General features: G+C 56.9%; 5 protein-coding genes across 5 annotated transcripts in view; 2 read left to right on the forward strand and 3 right to left on the reverse strand.

Annotated features, from left to right (window-relative positions):
* Positions 1–935, reverse strand: part of CHGG_00208 (uncharacterized protein) — a gene marked incomplete at both ends in the record, with an annotated part of 2,917 nt that extends 1,982 nt beyond the window's left edge. The window contains 2 exons of the mRNA XM_001219428.1: positions 350–603; positions 929–935. Coding sequence (XP_001219429.1) covers positions 350–603; positions 929–935 — 261 coding nt within the window. The remainder of the gene's footprint in view (positions 1–349; positions 604–928) is intronic.
* Positions 936–1,311: 376 nt separating this feature from the next.
* On the forward strand, positions 1,312–7,344 carry CHGG_00209 (uncharacterized protein; the record flags this gene model as incomplete). The annotated part of the gene is made up of 3 exons (XM_001219429.1): positions 1,312–2,930; positions 3,041–4,460; positions 4,558–7,344. The coding sequence occupies 3 exons, from the start codon at positions 1,312–1,314 to the stop codon at positions 7,342–7,344; spliced, it is 5,826 nt and encodes a 1,941-aa protein (XP_001219430.1).
* Positions 7,345–8,001: 657 nt separating this feature from the next.
* Positions 8,002–10,168, reverse strand: CHGG_00210 (uncharacterized protein; the record flags this gene model as incomplete). Its single annotated transcript, XM_001219430.1, has 3 exons — positions 8,002–8,591; positions 8,901–9,078; positions 9,155–10,168. 3 exons carry the CDS (start codon positions 10,166–10,168, stop codon positions 8,002–8,004), a joined length of 1,782 nt encoding a protein of 593 aa, XP_001219431.1.
* A 1,221-nt stretch (positions 10,169–11,389) lies between these two features.
* Positions 11,390–12,298, forward strand: CHGG_00211 (uncharacterized protein; the record flags this gene model as incomplete). Its single annotated transcript, XM_001219431.1, has 2 exons — positions 11,390–11,399; positions 11,745–12,298. 2 exons carry the CDS (start codon positions 11,390–11,392, stop codon positions 12,296–12,298), a joined length of 564 nt encoding a protein of 187 aa, XP_001219432.1.
* Positions 12,299–14,540: 2,242 nt separating this feature from the next.
* Positions 14,541–15,684, reverse strand: part of CHGG_00212 (uncharacterized protein) — a gene marked incomplete at both ends in the record, with an annotated part of 2,309 nt that continues 1,165 nt past the window's right edge. Inside the window, 2 exons of the mRNA XM_001219432.1 lie at positions 14,541–14,691; positions 14,831–15,550. Coding sequence (XP_001219433.1) covers positions 14,541–14,691; positions 14,831–15,550 — 871 coding nt within the window. The remainder of the gene's footprint in view (positions 14,692–14,830; positions 15,551–15,684) is intronic.

Genomic DNA, 15,684 nt, shown 5'->3' on the forward strand with positions numbered 1-15,684 from the left:
TCACGTCTTCCTTCACCACCGGGGCCAGGCTTCGTCTTCACCCCCGGGGCCAAGCTTGGTCTTCACCCCTGGGGGCCAGCCTTCGTCTTCACCCCCAGGGGCCAAGCTTCGTCTTCACCCCCAGGGGACACGTCTTCCTTCACCCCTAGGGGCCAGCCTTCGTCTTCACCCCCAGGGGCCAAGCTTGGTCTTCACCCCCAGGGGACACGTCTTCCTTCACCCCCGGGGGCCAGGCTTCGTCTTCACCCCCGGGGGCCAAGCTTGGTCTTCACCCCCAGGGGACACGTCGTCCTTCACCCCCGGGGGCCAAGCTTCCTCTTCACCCCCGGGGGCCAAGCTTGGTCTTCACCCCTGGGGGCCAGCCTTCGTCTTCACCCCAAGCTTCGTCTTCACCCCTAGGGGACACGTCTTCCTTCACCCCCGGGGGCCAGGCTTCGTCTTCAACCCAAGCTTCATCTTTCACCCCCAGGGGACACGTCTTCGTCTTCACCCCCAGGGGCCAAGCTTCGTCTTCACCCCAAGCTTCGTCTTCACCCCTAGGGGCCAAGCTTGCGCCCTCACTCCCCAGTGGACAGGTCTTCACCCCCCAGGGGACACGTCTTCCTTCGCCCCTGGGGGCCAGCCTTCGTCTTCACCCCCAGGGGCCAAGCTTCCTCTTCACCCCCAGGGGACACGTCTTCCTTCACCACCCCCCCTCCCTTCCTCAACGCCCTAACCCTATACCCACCCGCCCCCTCCCCTCCTACTATTACGATCTTTATATCCCTAACCTTTACATTCTTCATATCCCTAACCTTTACAATCTTTATATCCCTAACCTTTACATTCCGTATAACCCTAACCTTTACGTTCTTCATAACCCTAACACTACCATTGTCACAGGCAGAGCTGTGACATGTAGCTATAGGGTTAGGGTTGCCCCGCGCACGGGGCATGTGGGCGATTGGCATGTGGGGCTCCGCAGACCCACATTGGCGCAGGGTATATCCCATACCCTGCGCAGCCACCCACTCTTGCACTCTTCGTGCAACCTTGTTGATGAGAACCGTAACAGTAGGTTGCACCTTCAACTCGCGCGCGCAACCACGATCGAATTGTCTTCATCGAAACGACATTTCCATTGAGATACAGAAATTGCAACGATTCAGAACGATTTTCCAGCGATCAAATTGATCGACTTTCGACATCCCGACCGACCGACAATTCGACCATCGCGCAGTGCGGGTCAACCGACAAATCGGGTAATTTACCGACATCAAGACAAGGCGTGCATCGCCAAGACCAGTCCGGTTGGACACCGATTACGATACGATGGATACCCCGATGGATATTCGACAGAGCCTCGCGGAGGCATTCGCCAAGAATCAGAACACCCAGCGCCTCAGCCACTTCTTCCAGACATGCGAGTACCCAGTCGTTTTGGAGAAAGCGCTGCAGGTGGCCGGCGACACTCAGCCGTCGGCCCTCGCGTTCATGTCGATAATGGAAGACATGCTGAAGGTTAAGGAGATGAAGGAGGAGGAGATGAAGCAGCACATGGGCCAGCTCAACGAGAGGATCGGCAATCAGAAGGAGACGATCGAGAACATGCAGAGGGAGGGGAACGCAGTGGCGGAGAGAGCCGACCGCTTGGCGGCCGAGAACGTCGGTCTTATCGACGAGCTCCAGCAGACGACCGAGAAATACAGAGGCCTGCAGGAACGCGTTCGCCTGCGCGCCGCCGACACCGAGGATGACACGACCTGGAAGGACATCAGCCTGCCCCACCCCGCGACGTTCAACGGCGAGGAGACCAACACGTCGAAAAGAACAGTCCAGTTTAACACCTGGAGTAACTCGATCACCACGAGGTGGTACATGCGCTCCAATGAGTTCAAGACAGAGCTCCAGAAAATCCTGTACGCCAAGTCAATGCTGTCTGGCATGGCTTACGCCTCAGTCATGAACGGCGTGACGAACGTCCTGAGGAACCCGACCGACGACACCACCTGGCAGTGGAAAACAGGCCAGGACTTCATCACAGCCCTGTCGAAGAAGTATGCAACGCATGACATTGTTGCCGACGCAGAGAACAAGCTCACCGACCTTGTTCAGAAAGACAAGTACGTCGTATTCTCGGATTTCCTTACCGAGTTCGCAAACCTCACCGACATCTGCGAGTGGGATGAGGCCACCAAGGTTCGGGAGTTTAAAAATAAGCTTTCGCAACGCCTCCGCGACGCGCTTGTCGTCCAAGTTAACCAGCCGCAACGTGATGACTGGGCTGGCTGGGTGGAGCTGGCACAGAAGCTCGCCGTCAATTTGGAGGGCGAGGCATATCGTCGTAAGCTCCAAGGCTACGGCAGCGGCGGCAATGGCAACGACGACCGCGGCGCCAAGAAGGACAAGGGCCCCGATGCCATGGACGTCGATGGTATGAAGGTCTATGGGATGACTGAGCAGGAGAAGAGACGCCGGATCTCGCAGGGTCTCTGCTTCCGATGCGGCCAACACGGTCACATCTCGTCCAGATGCCCCAGCAAGGGCGACAACAACAGCCGTGGCGGCGGCAACAACGGCGGCAACGGCGGCGGCCGCGGTGGTAACCAACAGGGCCGAGGCAATTACCAGGGCGGCAATTATCAAGGCGGCAACGATGGTTACCAATGTTACGACAACGGTGGCTACAACGGCGGCTACCAGGCCAACAACCAGCAAAGCTACGCCAACCAGAACCAAGGCCAATACAATCAGGGCCAGGGCCAGAACCGCGCCGACGGCAACCGCGGCGGTGGTTACGGCGGGAACCAGCAGCGCCCCCGCGGCGGCGGCGCACGCGTGCGTTTCATGGACCAAGAGCTCGCCAACCGGAGACAGTACCAAGACGTCTCGACCCCGGGCTTCGTGGTGGGCGAGGTCCCCGACAACACCAACACCGATTACTCGGCTTGGTACCAGGGCGACCAGGGAAATGCCAACCCTCTGTAGACAGTCGCTTACAGAGGGATGACCGTCTGTGGGTATGGGAAGAAGAATGGAGTAGTAATAGATTAACCCTCAGTGCGCTGGGGAGCAGTGACAAATCGATTCTACTTTCTTCCTATTTGGTAACAGACGAGCGCAAGATTGAATGTGTGGCCTTGGTCGATTCAGGATGTACGGGTATGGGGTTCGTGGACTTCGCTTTCGCAACACGCAACCGACTGCCCATGACCAGACTGAGGAGGAAGAAACCTCTCTACCTGGCGAACGGCGAGCTGTCGACATGGATTGAGTTCGACACGATGCTTCAACTGTGGGTGGGCGATCATCGGGAGACCATCAGTCTGTTCGTCACGACGCTGGCGCAGGATAATCCAGTTATCCTGGGTTTTCCATGGCTCGCAAAGCACGACCCGCAGATCCATTGGAGCACCCTGCAGCTGGACTTCGCAAACTGCGGGGAGCAGTGCTTCGGGAGGCGCCGTTTCCATACAACAGTGGAGGACGCCGAGGAAGATGGGGACGACACGGTGGTCGAAGACACCAGGACCATCGACGAAATCGCGCCCGAAGACATCACGACCGATGATGACAAGGCGCCCGAGGCGCTGGCGAGCGCCAAAGGCAACGCCAAGAGACGTCGCATCCGCCAGTGGAGGAGAGTGCTGGCTCGCAGGGAGGCGATCGGTCCGAGCGGTCCACGATGGACGTTCGCCCCTCCGGAATACAGAGCGATACTGATCGACAACCGCACGCCAAAGTCGCCGCAGCCGATCGATGTGCGGGCGGGGAGTAGAAGACCACCCGCGAAACCGCAGCGATCGCGCCCGACAGCCGCACCGCCACCGCGCGGGAAGGTCGACTGGGAGGACCTCAGCCTGTTGGGCGCGCCGAACTTCCTGATGCTGTGCGGGCAACAGGGCGTTACGGTGATGCGGACATCGATGGCCGAGCTGGAGCGAGCAGTGGAACAGGAACCGAACATCCATCTGCCAGCGCTACCAGAGGCGTTCTTCAAGGATGTCCTCAGCGGTGCGTGCACGCCAGAGCAGGCGAAGGCAACGCTGCCAGCGGAATTCCACGACTTTGTCGACGCGTTGAACGACGACGAAGCACTCAAGAAGATCACAGAAGAAGACACACGCAAGTTTTTCGACAAGTCGAACCAACAGTCGCTGTCGCTGGAGGAGGTCAGACAGCGACTGCCAGCAACGTTCCAGGACCTGGCAGAGGCGTTCCTCGCGCGTGACGCAGACGTGTTACCCCCGCATCGCTCATACGACCACAGAATTGAGCTAATTCCAGGGAACAAAGTCCCATATTCGAAGAACCGGCCACTGTCACCCATGGAGCTACGCGTCCTCAAGAGGTGGTTGGATGACAACCTGGCGAAGGGCTTCATTCGGCCGTCAAAGTCATCCGCGGCATCGCCGATCTTGCTGGCACAGAAGCCAGGAGGCGGCATCAGAATTTGCGTCGACTACCGGGGTATCAACAACGTCACCCTGAAGAGCCGTTACCCCATTCCGCTGATCCGGGAGACACTGGATTCGATCTGCAAGGCGAAGTTTTTCACCAAACTGGACGTGATCGCAGCATTCAACCGCGTGCGGGTGGCAGGAAGGATGCGAGTGGCTGACGGCGTTCATCACGAGGTTCGGCCTGTACGAGTCGCTGGTAACCCCTTTCGGGCTGCAAGGCGCGCCAGCGACGTTCCAGAACTACGTAAACGACACCCTGTACGATATACTGGATGACTACGCCACCGCGTACCTCGACGACATCGTGATCTACTCGGGAACCCTGGAAGAGCATACCAAGCATGTACGGGAGGTGCTCAAACGGCTGATTGACGCGGGCCTGCAGATCGACATCTCCAAGTGCGAGTTCTACACGAAAAAGACGAGATACCTGGGCTTGATCATCACGCCAGGAGGCATCGAAATGGACCCAGAGAAGGTGAAAGCAGTCGCGGAATGGGATGCGCCCACCACGCGGAGGCAACTACAGCGGTTCCTCGGCTTCGCCAACTTCTACCGACGGTTCATCCGCAATTTCGCCGGCGAGGCGAAGCCATTGTACGAGCTCACGAAACGAACCGTCGATTGGAACTGGACGCCGCAATGCGAAGAAGCGTTCCAGCGGCTGAAGCGATGCTTCGTCACAGCGCCCGCGTTACGAATTTACGACTGGGAGAAGCCAGCAGTGGTGGAAGTTGACGCATCCGACTGGTCCGCGGGCGGCACGCTGTTGCAAGAAGGCGACGATGGCGAGCTGTACCCCGTGGCGTATTTCTCAGCGAAGCACTCGGCGGCCGAGTGCAATTACGACATCTACGACAAGGAGCTCTTGGCGGTTATAAAGGCTCTGGAGGAGTGGCGCCCCGAGCTCGAGGGCGCCTCGCAGACGTTCAAAATCATCACTGACCACAAGAACCTCCAGACCTTCACTACGACCAAGCAGCTGTCACCACGCCACATGCGCTGGTCAGAGTTCCTCTCGCGATTCAATTTCCAGATCGTTTACCGACCGGGCACGGCCAACGCCAGAGCCGACGCGCTAAGCAGGAAGCCAGAGGATATGCCAAAGGATGTCAAAGATGACAGGCTGAAGAACAGAAAACGACCCCTGATCAAACTGGAGAACTTCGACCCCGAGACGTTTGACGACCTCAAGCTGCTTACCCTCGATACGTCGCGCCACGTTGACGATGTCATCGCCGATAGCTACTCGAAGTCGTCATTTATGACGAAGGTGGTGGACACGCTGCGCCAACGCGTGGCACGGGCATGGCCAACAGAGGTCAAGCAGCGTTTGAGGATACCATTTGCGGAGTGCCGGCTGGTGGGAGACCGAGTGTATTACCGCGACAGGCTGATGGTCGACCCCGACGACGCCGAACTACATCTCCAACTCATCCACCGCATGCACGCATCTGCGCCCGGCGGCCACCCCGGAAGAACGAAGACGATAGATCTGATGAGCCGCGCCTACTGGTGGCCCGGAATGACCGTGGCGACGAGGGCATTCACCGACGCCTGCAAGCTTTGCGACACCACGAAGACCCCGAGGACGAAGCCGGCAGGGTTCCTCAAGCCCCTGCCATTACCGCTGGCGCCGTGGCGGGACATCTCAGTAGATTATATCACGCCACTGCCCGCCTGCGTGAGGCACGGGAAGGAGTACAAGCATGTCGTGGTGGTGGTGGACCGGCTCACGAAGATGCGACACTTTATCGCGACGGTTACGCTGGAGGCCGACGAGCTGGCGGAACGCTTTATCGAGAAGGTCTACTCGCTCCACGGTCTACCAGAGACGATCGTGTCGGACAGGGGCACTCAGTTCGTGTCAGCGTTCTGGAGAGCGCTGTCGGCACGGCTGGCCGTCACGCTGAGGCCGTCGTCCGCGTTCCACCCGCAAACGAATGGCCAAACAGAGCGCATCAACGCGGAATTGGAACAGTATTTGAGGCTGTACATCGACTGGGCGCAGGATGACTGGGTAGACTGGCTGCCGCTGGCAGAGTTCGCGGGCAATAACATGATCTCGGAGACGACGGGCGTGTCACCTTTCTTCGCGAACTACGGCTTCAACCCGCGAATGGGAGTCGAGCCGACCAAGCCACCCCCCCCCAACATCTCAGAGTCGCAACGCAGGGAGTTTTTTCGCGCGTCAGAGATCGCCGACCGATTCAAGGCTATACTGGACATGGTGACGGCGTTGGCGCGGCAGGCGCAGAACCGTTACGAAGAGAACGCCAACCGCCACCGAGAGGATGCGCCACGATACCGCGTCGGCGACAAGGTTTTCCTCGACATGCAGAACTACGAGACCGGAAGACCAATGGCGAAGCTCGCCCCCCGTTTTGAAGGGCCATTCGAGGTCACGAAGGCATCGTCACACGCGGTGACGCTCAAACTACCCGCGAATATGAAGATTTTCCCGACCTTTCACGTGTCACGCGTACGGCCGCATCGGAAGGAGGGCAAGGAGGGCTTGCCGGGACAAGAGGAGGCAGAGGGCCACGTGAGGGCCAACGAGGGTCGTGTGGTCACGCGCACCGACGAGGGCGACGACGTCGTGGAGTGGAGGTTCGAGCGCATTCTGGATTACGGCAAGGCAAGCAATGGAAGATGGCAATACTTCGTCAAATGGCTCGGCCACGATCAACCGACATGGCAACCAGCGACTGACTTGCGAGGCTGCGACGACCAGATATGGGAGTTCCACGATGCCCATCCAGAGCTCCCGGGGCCACCGCAATGGGTGCCAAAGAAGGGCAAGGAGAAGGAGACGGAGGATACGGCGAAGCGCGGAGCTGGCGCTGGCGCAAGCAGGACAACCAGGGCAAGCGCGAGGGCGCGAGAGGGTCTGAGTAGTTGATTGGAGATGGAGATCTTCAATTTTGTTACAGATTTGAAGGATTTGGAGGATTTGATGGATTTCGCGGCCAGGAGGCCTTTTTGAAGGGGGAGGTCAGTGTCACAGGCAGAGCTGTGACATGTAACTATAGGGTTAGGGTTCCCCGCGCACGGGGCATGTGGGCGATTGGCATGTGGGGCTCCGCAGACCCACATTGGCGCAGGGTATATCCCATACCCTGCGCAGCCACCCACTCTTGCACTCTTCGTGCAACCTTGTTGATGAGAACCGTAACACCATCACCCAAGGACAAAATGACCGTGTGAAATGAACAACCACTTATGATGTAGTAGGACACGTTCCGATATTTATTTTTTCATTTGTATATGACTTTTAGTAAGAACGTTTTTTTCTACAAATTTCATTTTTCACACTTAAGCTGGTTTTCTAGTCGTGTCCATTTTCCACCGTAGAATATTTATTTGTAATAGGGTACAACCATGTTGACAGAGTCGTACCATATGGTCTGATGGCAGTTGTGAGAGATGAAGGACATTTGGGCGAGGCGCGAGGGCACTTCCGATGAGACTCTATTTCTGCTAATCACAAGATGGGGAGAAAAGGAAGAGAAGCTGGAAGAGCTCTCGCGATACAGGAGTTAAATGCCAGCCCGTGTGGTCACGTGCCCAACCAAGTGGAGCCACAGTGCACTCCGACGTCGGCCAGGAAGTCGTTCCAATGCGAACTCTTCTGTCTGCGGATGGCGTCGTGGTACTCTTTGGCTGCCATCCTGGCTCGTTGTTCGAGCTCTGGTGCTGTTTGCCCAATCCTACGTCGAGATCTCGCCTGGTTTCTCCAAAACGTGTATGTCTGGCGAAGCCGTGTCAGGTCCGTTGTCCACCACCGCTTGGCGTATGGTGAGGGTTTGGCTTTAGGTGTCAGGCCGTAGACCGCCTCGGTTACCGCTGCCATGAGCCTGTCCGTCTGCTGCTGGACATTGCCGTCCCAGGGGATGCGTTCGAGGTTTGCTGCCACCCTAGTCCTAATTTCCGCCCAGGGCGCGTTCTTGAAGAGGAACCTCGTCTCACTGGGACGGTCCTCCACCGTGGTGTCAAAAGCTGTCTCGATTGCTCTGTGGTCTGAGCCATGGTCGCAGGGGTGAATCGTGCATCTGAGTAGTTGGTCTGCTAGATCTGCAGAGGCCAGTACCAGGTCGATTGTGCTCTCAATGTCGCCTGACTGCCACGTCTTCGTGCTCTTGGGAGAGGCTGCAGAGGGAGTGTTCGTCCATGAGGTGATGATGCGATCTCCCTCGCCTTGTCTCCGTGGTGAGACATCGTCCCTCCCAAGCTGTCGTGCGGTTGAATCGCCGCAAGATGATATCGTCTCGTCCTGTCGTTTCGAATCCTCCTATCATTAGGTCAATCTCCCTCATTGCATCTTCCAGTGCTTCGTCACTACCACCCTCCACATACACTGACACCAACAGCACTGCCCGGTCTGGGAGCCGAATGCGTGCTGCGGTGAGGTCTGCCGACGGCACTGGAATCTGCTCGACCTTCTATATCGCTTCGTACCCATAGCATGCTCCGAATTGGGCCACGTGGTTTCTCGTCTTGTCGTTGGTATCAGCTTCGTCCAGTTGTGATGACTCATTGGGACCGTCGTCACCGAGCCTTCGATCAGCCTGGCATATGGTTCGGAGATGGCCAGCACTGCGAAGTCCTTGAGTCCCTCGTCGTTTAGCAGACTCTGCTGCACTTCTCTCCGTTTGCGGACGTTGAGCTGAAGGATCTTAAGCGTCTTGGGCCCCATTGTTCAACCAGCGTACCCGACAGTTCTTGCTAAATGACTCGTGTGGTCCTCTGCATAGCACGCACTTCAGGACCACGGACTGACACGTCTTGTGGTGGTGACCCTGTTCCGCACACCTTCCGCATCTTTGCGGCTTTTTGCAGGCGAAGGCCTTATGGCCGATCTCCTGGCATCTGTAGCACTGGATTGGGCCTTCCCGGGGCGCGAAAACGGTCGTGTAAGCGGATTCTCCGGCGAGATGGAAGTAACGCCCGTCTAGAAGTCGCCTTGCTTCGCTGCCCTTCGTCACGTAGACAACCATCGAGCCGTAGGCCTTGCTTGTATCCTTCCTGCTGAGCCAGGCAATCTTCGCAATGTTGACGTCGTTCTCTGTCCCTAGCACCTCTGCGGCTCCCGGCAGGATGTTTCCGTCCGCATCGAGGACCGCTGTTCGGTTGGCATTGTCTACCCTCACCGGGTACAACTGGTCTCTCAATACCCGCACTCCAGGAACACTGATCTTCACTGCCGCTTCCTTGACGAGCTGGACCTCGCCTTCGTCCCTGCAAATTACTCTGACTCGGTCCGGGTTTCGGGCCTCCTTCACAACCGCAGCGCAACGCCAGTCTCCCATGCTTTCCTGTGCCCTGGCCTCTGTCTCGATTGCCTTTCTAATGTCCGCCACCTGGACGTTTCCCTTCTCTTTCTCCTCCACCCTAGATGTATCGATCGTACAGAACAACGTGTCGGTAAAGGATGAAGGCGTCGTGTTTCGCGAGGAGAGGGTGCGCACACCGCTTGGCTGGCTTGATGGTGGGGTGCGAGCGACTTCGGCGTATGACCCTCTTGCGCTTGGTTGGGACGAAGCCATGGCTACCGGGTGGCGTTGAAGGGTATCAATCTGATCCCGCGCTTGTCTCAGTTCTTCAGAAAGCTGGGTCCTGGTGTCTGCAAGTTGGCGATGTAGTTCTTGAATCGCGTCGTGCTGCTTGCAAATCACCTCGCGTAGTTCGCCAATCGTGTTTCGCTGCTCGGTAATCATTCGGTACATTTCGTCTCGTTGTTCGTTGATCGCCTCCAGGAGCATCTGTATACCTGACTTCCCCGTCTCGATCCGGCTGTTGGGCTCCATATAAAATCCCAGACGCGCGTGCTCCTCGCGTCGTAACCGCCCGCGTGGTCTCGCTCGCCGCTCTCCTCGACGTGGTAGCCACGTCCTCGAGCGATTGCATGGCTTCGCGAGCTTTCGCGCTCGGTTTCAACGCGCGGCTCGGTCGTCTCGGCGAAGGTGGTTGGTCGGCCACCTCGACCACGATTTGGGGCTGCGCCTCCGCCGCCATCTTGCAGTCTCTCGGCAGTGCCGCCCGACTTTCACAAAAGCTTCCTGGTCTCGATCGCCTCTCGCCGATGAACCTCTCCCTTATTTTTCGAATGCTCGTTCGTCTTTTCGGGGTCGAAGCACATGAAGTTCCGCAGCTGCTGTCATGCGTGAGATGGACAGCTCTGAGGGAAGACATGCTGCAATGCACAGTGGGCAAGACGAGGAAGCCTCTCGTTCTATCTGGGAGGGAAAGCGCCATCAGATACAAGGCATTGGTCACCAGATATGAAGGCAGTCCGGGCGACGATCAAATACGCAATGGCAACAGGAAGGCTGGAGCTGAATGAGGAGGAGAGTCTAGACCAGTCACAGTAGAAGAAGCCGACACTCAACACCACGAGCCTCAACCACGAGCCTTAACCAGCAGGTCCCGCTTTAGCTGCTGAAGATAGGACGCTGAACACTTGGAGAAAGTAGCCTCCAAGTTGATCTGCTAACAACAACCAAGGCAAGAGGTAAATGGTGCAGCGAGAAAGAGGGAAGAAGTAGGGGGCTTGTACGAGTTAAAGGCAAACCGATTTGATCCGGATGTAGTTAGCGTGCTAAGGCCCTATAGGCCCAGTGCCTCCGGGCGAAATAAATTCCATCCATCCATCCATCCAGCAGCTGCTGTCACAGCAGTGATCATTCATAAGGTACCTTAGCTCGGAACATTCGCGACTATTGTGGTAGCAATGCAATGTGTATGGAATTTTAACTTACCTAAATGTGAAAATATTAGCGGTGTCGCTGGCTTATCGTCGATCCACTTGAGGTCATCCGTCATGTCAAACACGCCAAGGAGAGTTCGGGTGGAGGTTGAGAAGGTGATTAAATTTATTTTGAGCCTCTAACTAATTTTATGATCCCCGGATTAAAGTGGTGTTTGGATGTCTGAATGTGATCCGGGCCATGGCGATAGGTGTGTCTGAGTTGGCCCATTTTTCACACTTAGATCGACTTGCTGTTTCTGGCCACATGTTAGTTTGCTCTCACGACACAATGGCATAACATACCATTTTGTACTGTGTCCTCCTCTTATATGTCCGTCGTTGAGGCGGCGTGGGAAACGTGTATACGATGGGCGGACAGTCGGGGGATGAAGTTCGCCCCGGAAAAGAGCGAACTGATCCATTTCAACAAAGGGCGACGGCAGTGGACCGAACAAGTAAACCTTGCCAACCCAAGGGGAGGCACCAGCCCCGTTAAACCGGAAGGGTCTGCCAGGTTCCTGGGAGTCTGGTTGGACTGGAAACTCAACTGGAAGGCCCACCTGGTGGCGGTGGAGAAGAAGCTGAGGACCCAGAGCTATGCCCTGTCGAGGATCGTGGCAAAGACATGGGGGATGGGGCTAGCCAAAGCGCGAGAAGTGTACAAAAAGTGCATCCGGTCGGCGCTGGCCTATGGCGCATCATCGTTTCACATCCCCCACGGATGTGGGAGGCGAAGCCGGTAAAGAAAGGCATCACTAAGGCCCTCGAGAAGGCCCAGAACAAGAGCTTGCGGATTGTGGCGGGAGCCTTTAAGTCTACCCCCATCCGTAACCTCGAGACAGAGACATGGATACCACCATTAGACTTGTACCTAAACAAACGGCTTGCCGATTTCGAAAACCGACTCCAACGACCCGATCTGGACGACGGTCGAGGCGGCAAGAAGACGGCGGCGAGCGTTGTCCTCACCGCCTGCCGCAAGATTCAGCAGAGACTCAGCTCGAGGAGGGGCAACAGGGGCCGACCGCGAACCTTTGGGACCTCAAGGGCCTACGGCGGTGGAGAGAGCCGCGGGCACGGTCATGCGCTGGACGGGGGGAACCGTTGATACGAACAGGGTAGTAGAAGAGGCTTGGAAAGCCAGGTGGTTAAAGGAACGGGACGGCAGGGCAATCACCAGGCCGGCAGACGACTTTGACCATCAGCAGGAGACGCTATTCCGGAACGAAACCCTAAGGATGCACGACGGTCTCAGCAAGGCAAAGAGCTCACTGCTGATTCAAATCCGGACGGGAGCGATAGGCTTACGGGACTTCTTGTTTACACGGGGAGTCCCGGAGGTTCTGACTCCTGCCTGCGAGTGTGGCGAGGGACGAGAGACTGCCGAACACCTGGTAGTGTGGTGTTTGGCCCCACCGTTGACTAGAAGATGGGAGAGAACTGGAATTCGGACACGACGGGACTTTTACTCTGTTCTACACGGCATCAATCCCACGACTGCACGGCTCGCGAGGAGAGTTCTCGACTGGCTGATGGACTCGGGGAAGCTGCCGATGTACAACTTAGCCAGGAGGCTCGAGCTGGAAGCGGCGGCCTGAAGCGCCCCCGTTCGGAGGCCAGGAGGCCTCCTCTCTTTGTATATGTGGGCTCACTAAAACGCATCGCTCCTTGATTGTTGGTATGGGTTTTTCACCCGGCCCGGGAGGGCACGGTTTTCCTGTACACTAAATAGCTGACGGTCCGGCACGCCCTAGGGCATAGCGGAGTATGAATAATAAATAAATAATAAATAAATATATGTCCGTCAAGTTTGCTCTCACAAAGAATCTTTGACCCAGTTCATATCGCCCGGCTGACATGTCCTACCGGTGGTGATCCGGTTAATGCTGAAAAAATGTGAAGATGGCCTGCCAAAATCGATATCGATGTCGCCAGGTTCGCCATGGTTCATCAGTCGCTGGGGACGTAAATGTCCTCATCGTCATCCGGATGCCTAAATTTACGCCCTTCCTTCTGCGATTTCTTGCTGGAACGTGGTTTGAAGAATCGATAGATGTGTGCGGGGTCGGGACGGTATGTGCTCATCTGCTTGGAGCTGCAGATCGTCTTGAATCGGTAGATCAGACTGGGTCGGTCATGGTCGGATAGTCGGAGGGATGCTTGGTTGTTCTCGTAGTCTCGAGTAAGCTTGGCGCGGCTTGCAAGCTCGATGAACAAGACTGGGTTTGTTAGACAGGTACAGATGAAATATACTTAAATGGGGAGCGTACTCTTACACCATTTCTGAACGTCTGGACCGCTTTTGCCCAAGTCGATGTACTCGTTGACAAAGTCGAAAACTTCGGTGAATAACTCAAGGCTGTACTTTTGCGCCACCACTTTCCGAATGGACCCCAGCTCCTGGCACGTCACGTACAGTGAATTCTCTGTGCACAACTTCTCATTGAAGGCGGTTGCATGCGGTGCCACCATCGCTGCTCAGAGAGAGATATCAAGGGTTTGGAACCCCCCTTACAGAAGGAAGGAGGGAAAAAGGACAATTTGATTTTGGCAGAGTCTCATAGCCTCCTAGGTTCAGCCGTGTGAATTCCCATCTTCCTGTGTGTGTGACACCTTGGATCAGTGGCTGTTGGTCTTCCAACACGTGGATATGGTCGTATGTGATGGTCGTGTGCGCAAGTGTTTATGAAAGATGGTCCTGAGTGGTGCCTCGGCAGCTTAGAGCATTTTTGTGGCGCGGAAAATCCAGGGCCTTGGTACGGAAGCCGATAGGGAAGAAACGAACATAACCACTTGAGCACTCGGGCATTTTGTTTTTTTTTTATTAGCTGACCCCTCCGTGCATTTAGAATACCACTAGCGTAGCCTCCATTATTGTATGATACAGTGCACCGGGCGTTAACGCAACGAGTGCGCTAATCCTCATCCTCAAATGGTTATGTTCGTTTCTTCCCTATCGGCTTCCGTAGCCTTGGCGATCTTTCCAGAGAAGGATGGAGACTACCAGCAAATTTTGCCGAACAATTTACGCGATGGAGGCGCAACCAACACCCATCACATCCCTCGGTGTTTCTGTCAGCTTGGGAGAATCGATCAACAGCCCCGAAGTAAAAATGCGTGGTTTTCTTGACCGAGTCCAGTCTATTTATAACGTACCCGGCCACAGAGACCAAACACCCAAGGAAGAAAAGGTCATCGTTAGGTCACCATGGAAGCAACTCCGGCCAGGTATCGAAGGTTAATCCTCCCAAAACGCCAAGGTACACTTCAAAATAGGTACCCAAAATTTTCCCACACAATCTTCAGACATGGGTCCTACCCATCCACATCATAACAATCATTCACCCATCTCAATGGTGCACCTCAGTCGTCGACAGATCAGGCGTCTTCTTGACCATCGCCTCTCTCTCCGCAGCCATCGGGCTCTCATACCCGCCTGTATACTCGACGGAGGTATCCGCCTTGGGCACGGGTGCGTATCGCTTGCGCTTGAAGTAATGCCTGTTGTGCACACACCAATCAGCCATACACTCCTCATCAAACCAGGGCGAGGAATCGACCACCCAAAGTAAGGCAAGAGGGGGGGAGGGAGGGGGCAGACAAAAGACAAGGAAAATCAAAAAGAAAAGGGACCACTTACACCAACGCAGCAATCACCGCCGCAACCACCGGCACCCCCAACCCCACACTCAGCCCAATAATCAGCTTATTCGACACCCCGCCCGTCTGGCCATTAAACACCTCGCCCACATCATCCAACACATCCCCACCCCAGCCCTTATCGCCCTTGCCACTCGGCCTCGCCGAGCTCGACGGCAGCGGCGGCGGCGGCACGTAGCTCACCGGCGCGCCGCTCGTCGCCGCCAGCTTGTTGACCTGCTTGCCAAAGGGGATGGTGCTGGCCACGGTCAGCGCCGTCGACGCCGGGAACGTCGGCGTCACCCCGGGCGGGACGGCCGTGACGAGGGTTTTGGTCTCGGTGCGCAGGCTGGTGGTCTGCAGGGACTGGGGGCAGGCGGCCAGCCCGGGCGAGACGCAGCTGATGCCGGTGTAGAGGAGCTTGGTGGTGAGGGTGGTGGTTTCGAGGGCCGGGTCATCGGCGGCTTGGCGGGCGGCCACGGCGCCGGTGGTGGGCGTGGGGGTGGCGTCGGCGGTGATGGCGCAGACGTCGGCGAGGGTGGTGTAGAAGAGGGGGATGGTCGTGTTGGGCTCGAGGCCCCAGGTGTGGTCGCCGAGGGCGGCGGTGGCGCCTGCGGCTACGCCGACGGCGAGCGTGTATTCTTGCACGATCTTGAGCTTGCAGGCTTCTTGGGCGGCCAGCTCAGCGCCGCCGGTGATGTTGGTGAGGAACTCGGCTACGCTGGAAGGGGAGGGGGTTGGTGTTACTAATTTACTGCAGGGGACATGGCTTGGGGGGGCGGGACTTACCTCTTGAATACCCGGTCAACAATGTCGTGGGACGAGCTGCTCGCCGGTGAACTACGTGCCCGCCCC

Source organism: Chaetomium globosum, genomic scaffold (genome assembly GCF_000143365.1).
Source record: "Chaetomium globosum CBS 148.51 scaffold_1 genomic scaffold, whole genome shotgun sequence".
Taxonomy (NCBI): Eukaryota; Fungi; Ascomycota; class Sordariomycetes; order Sordariales; family Chaetomiaceae; genus Chaetomium; species Chaetomium globosum.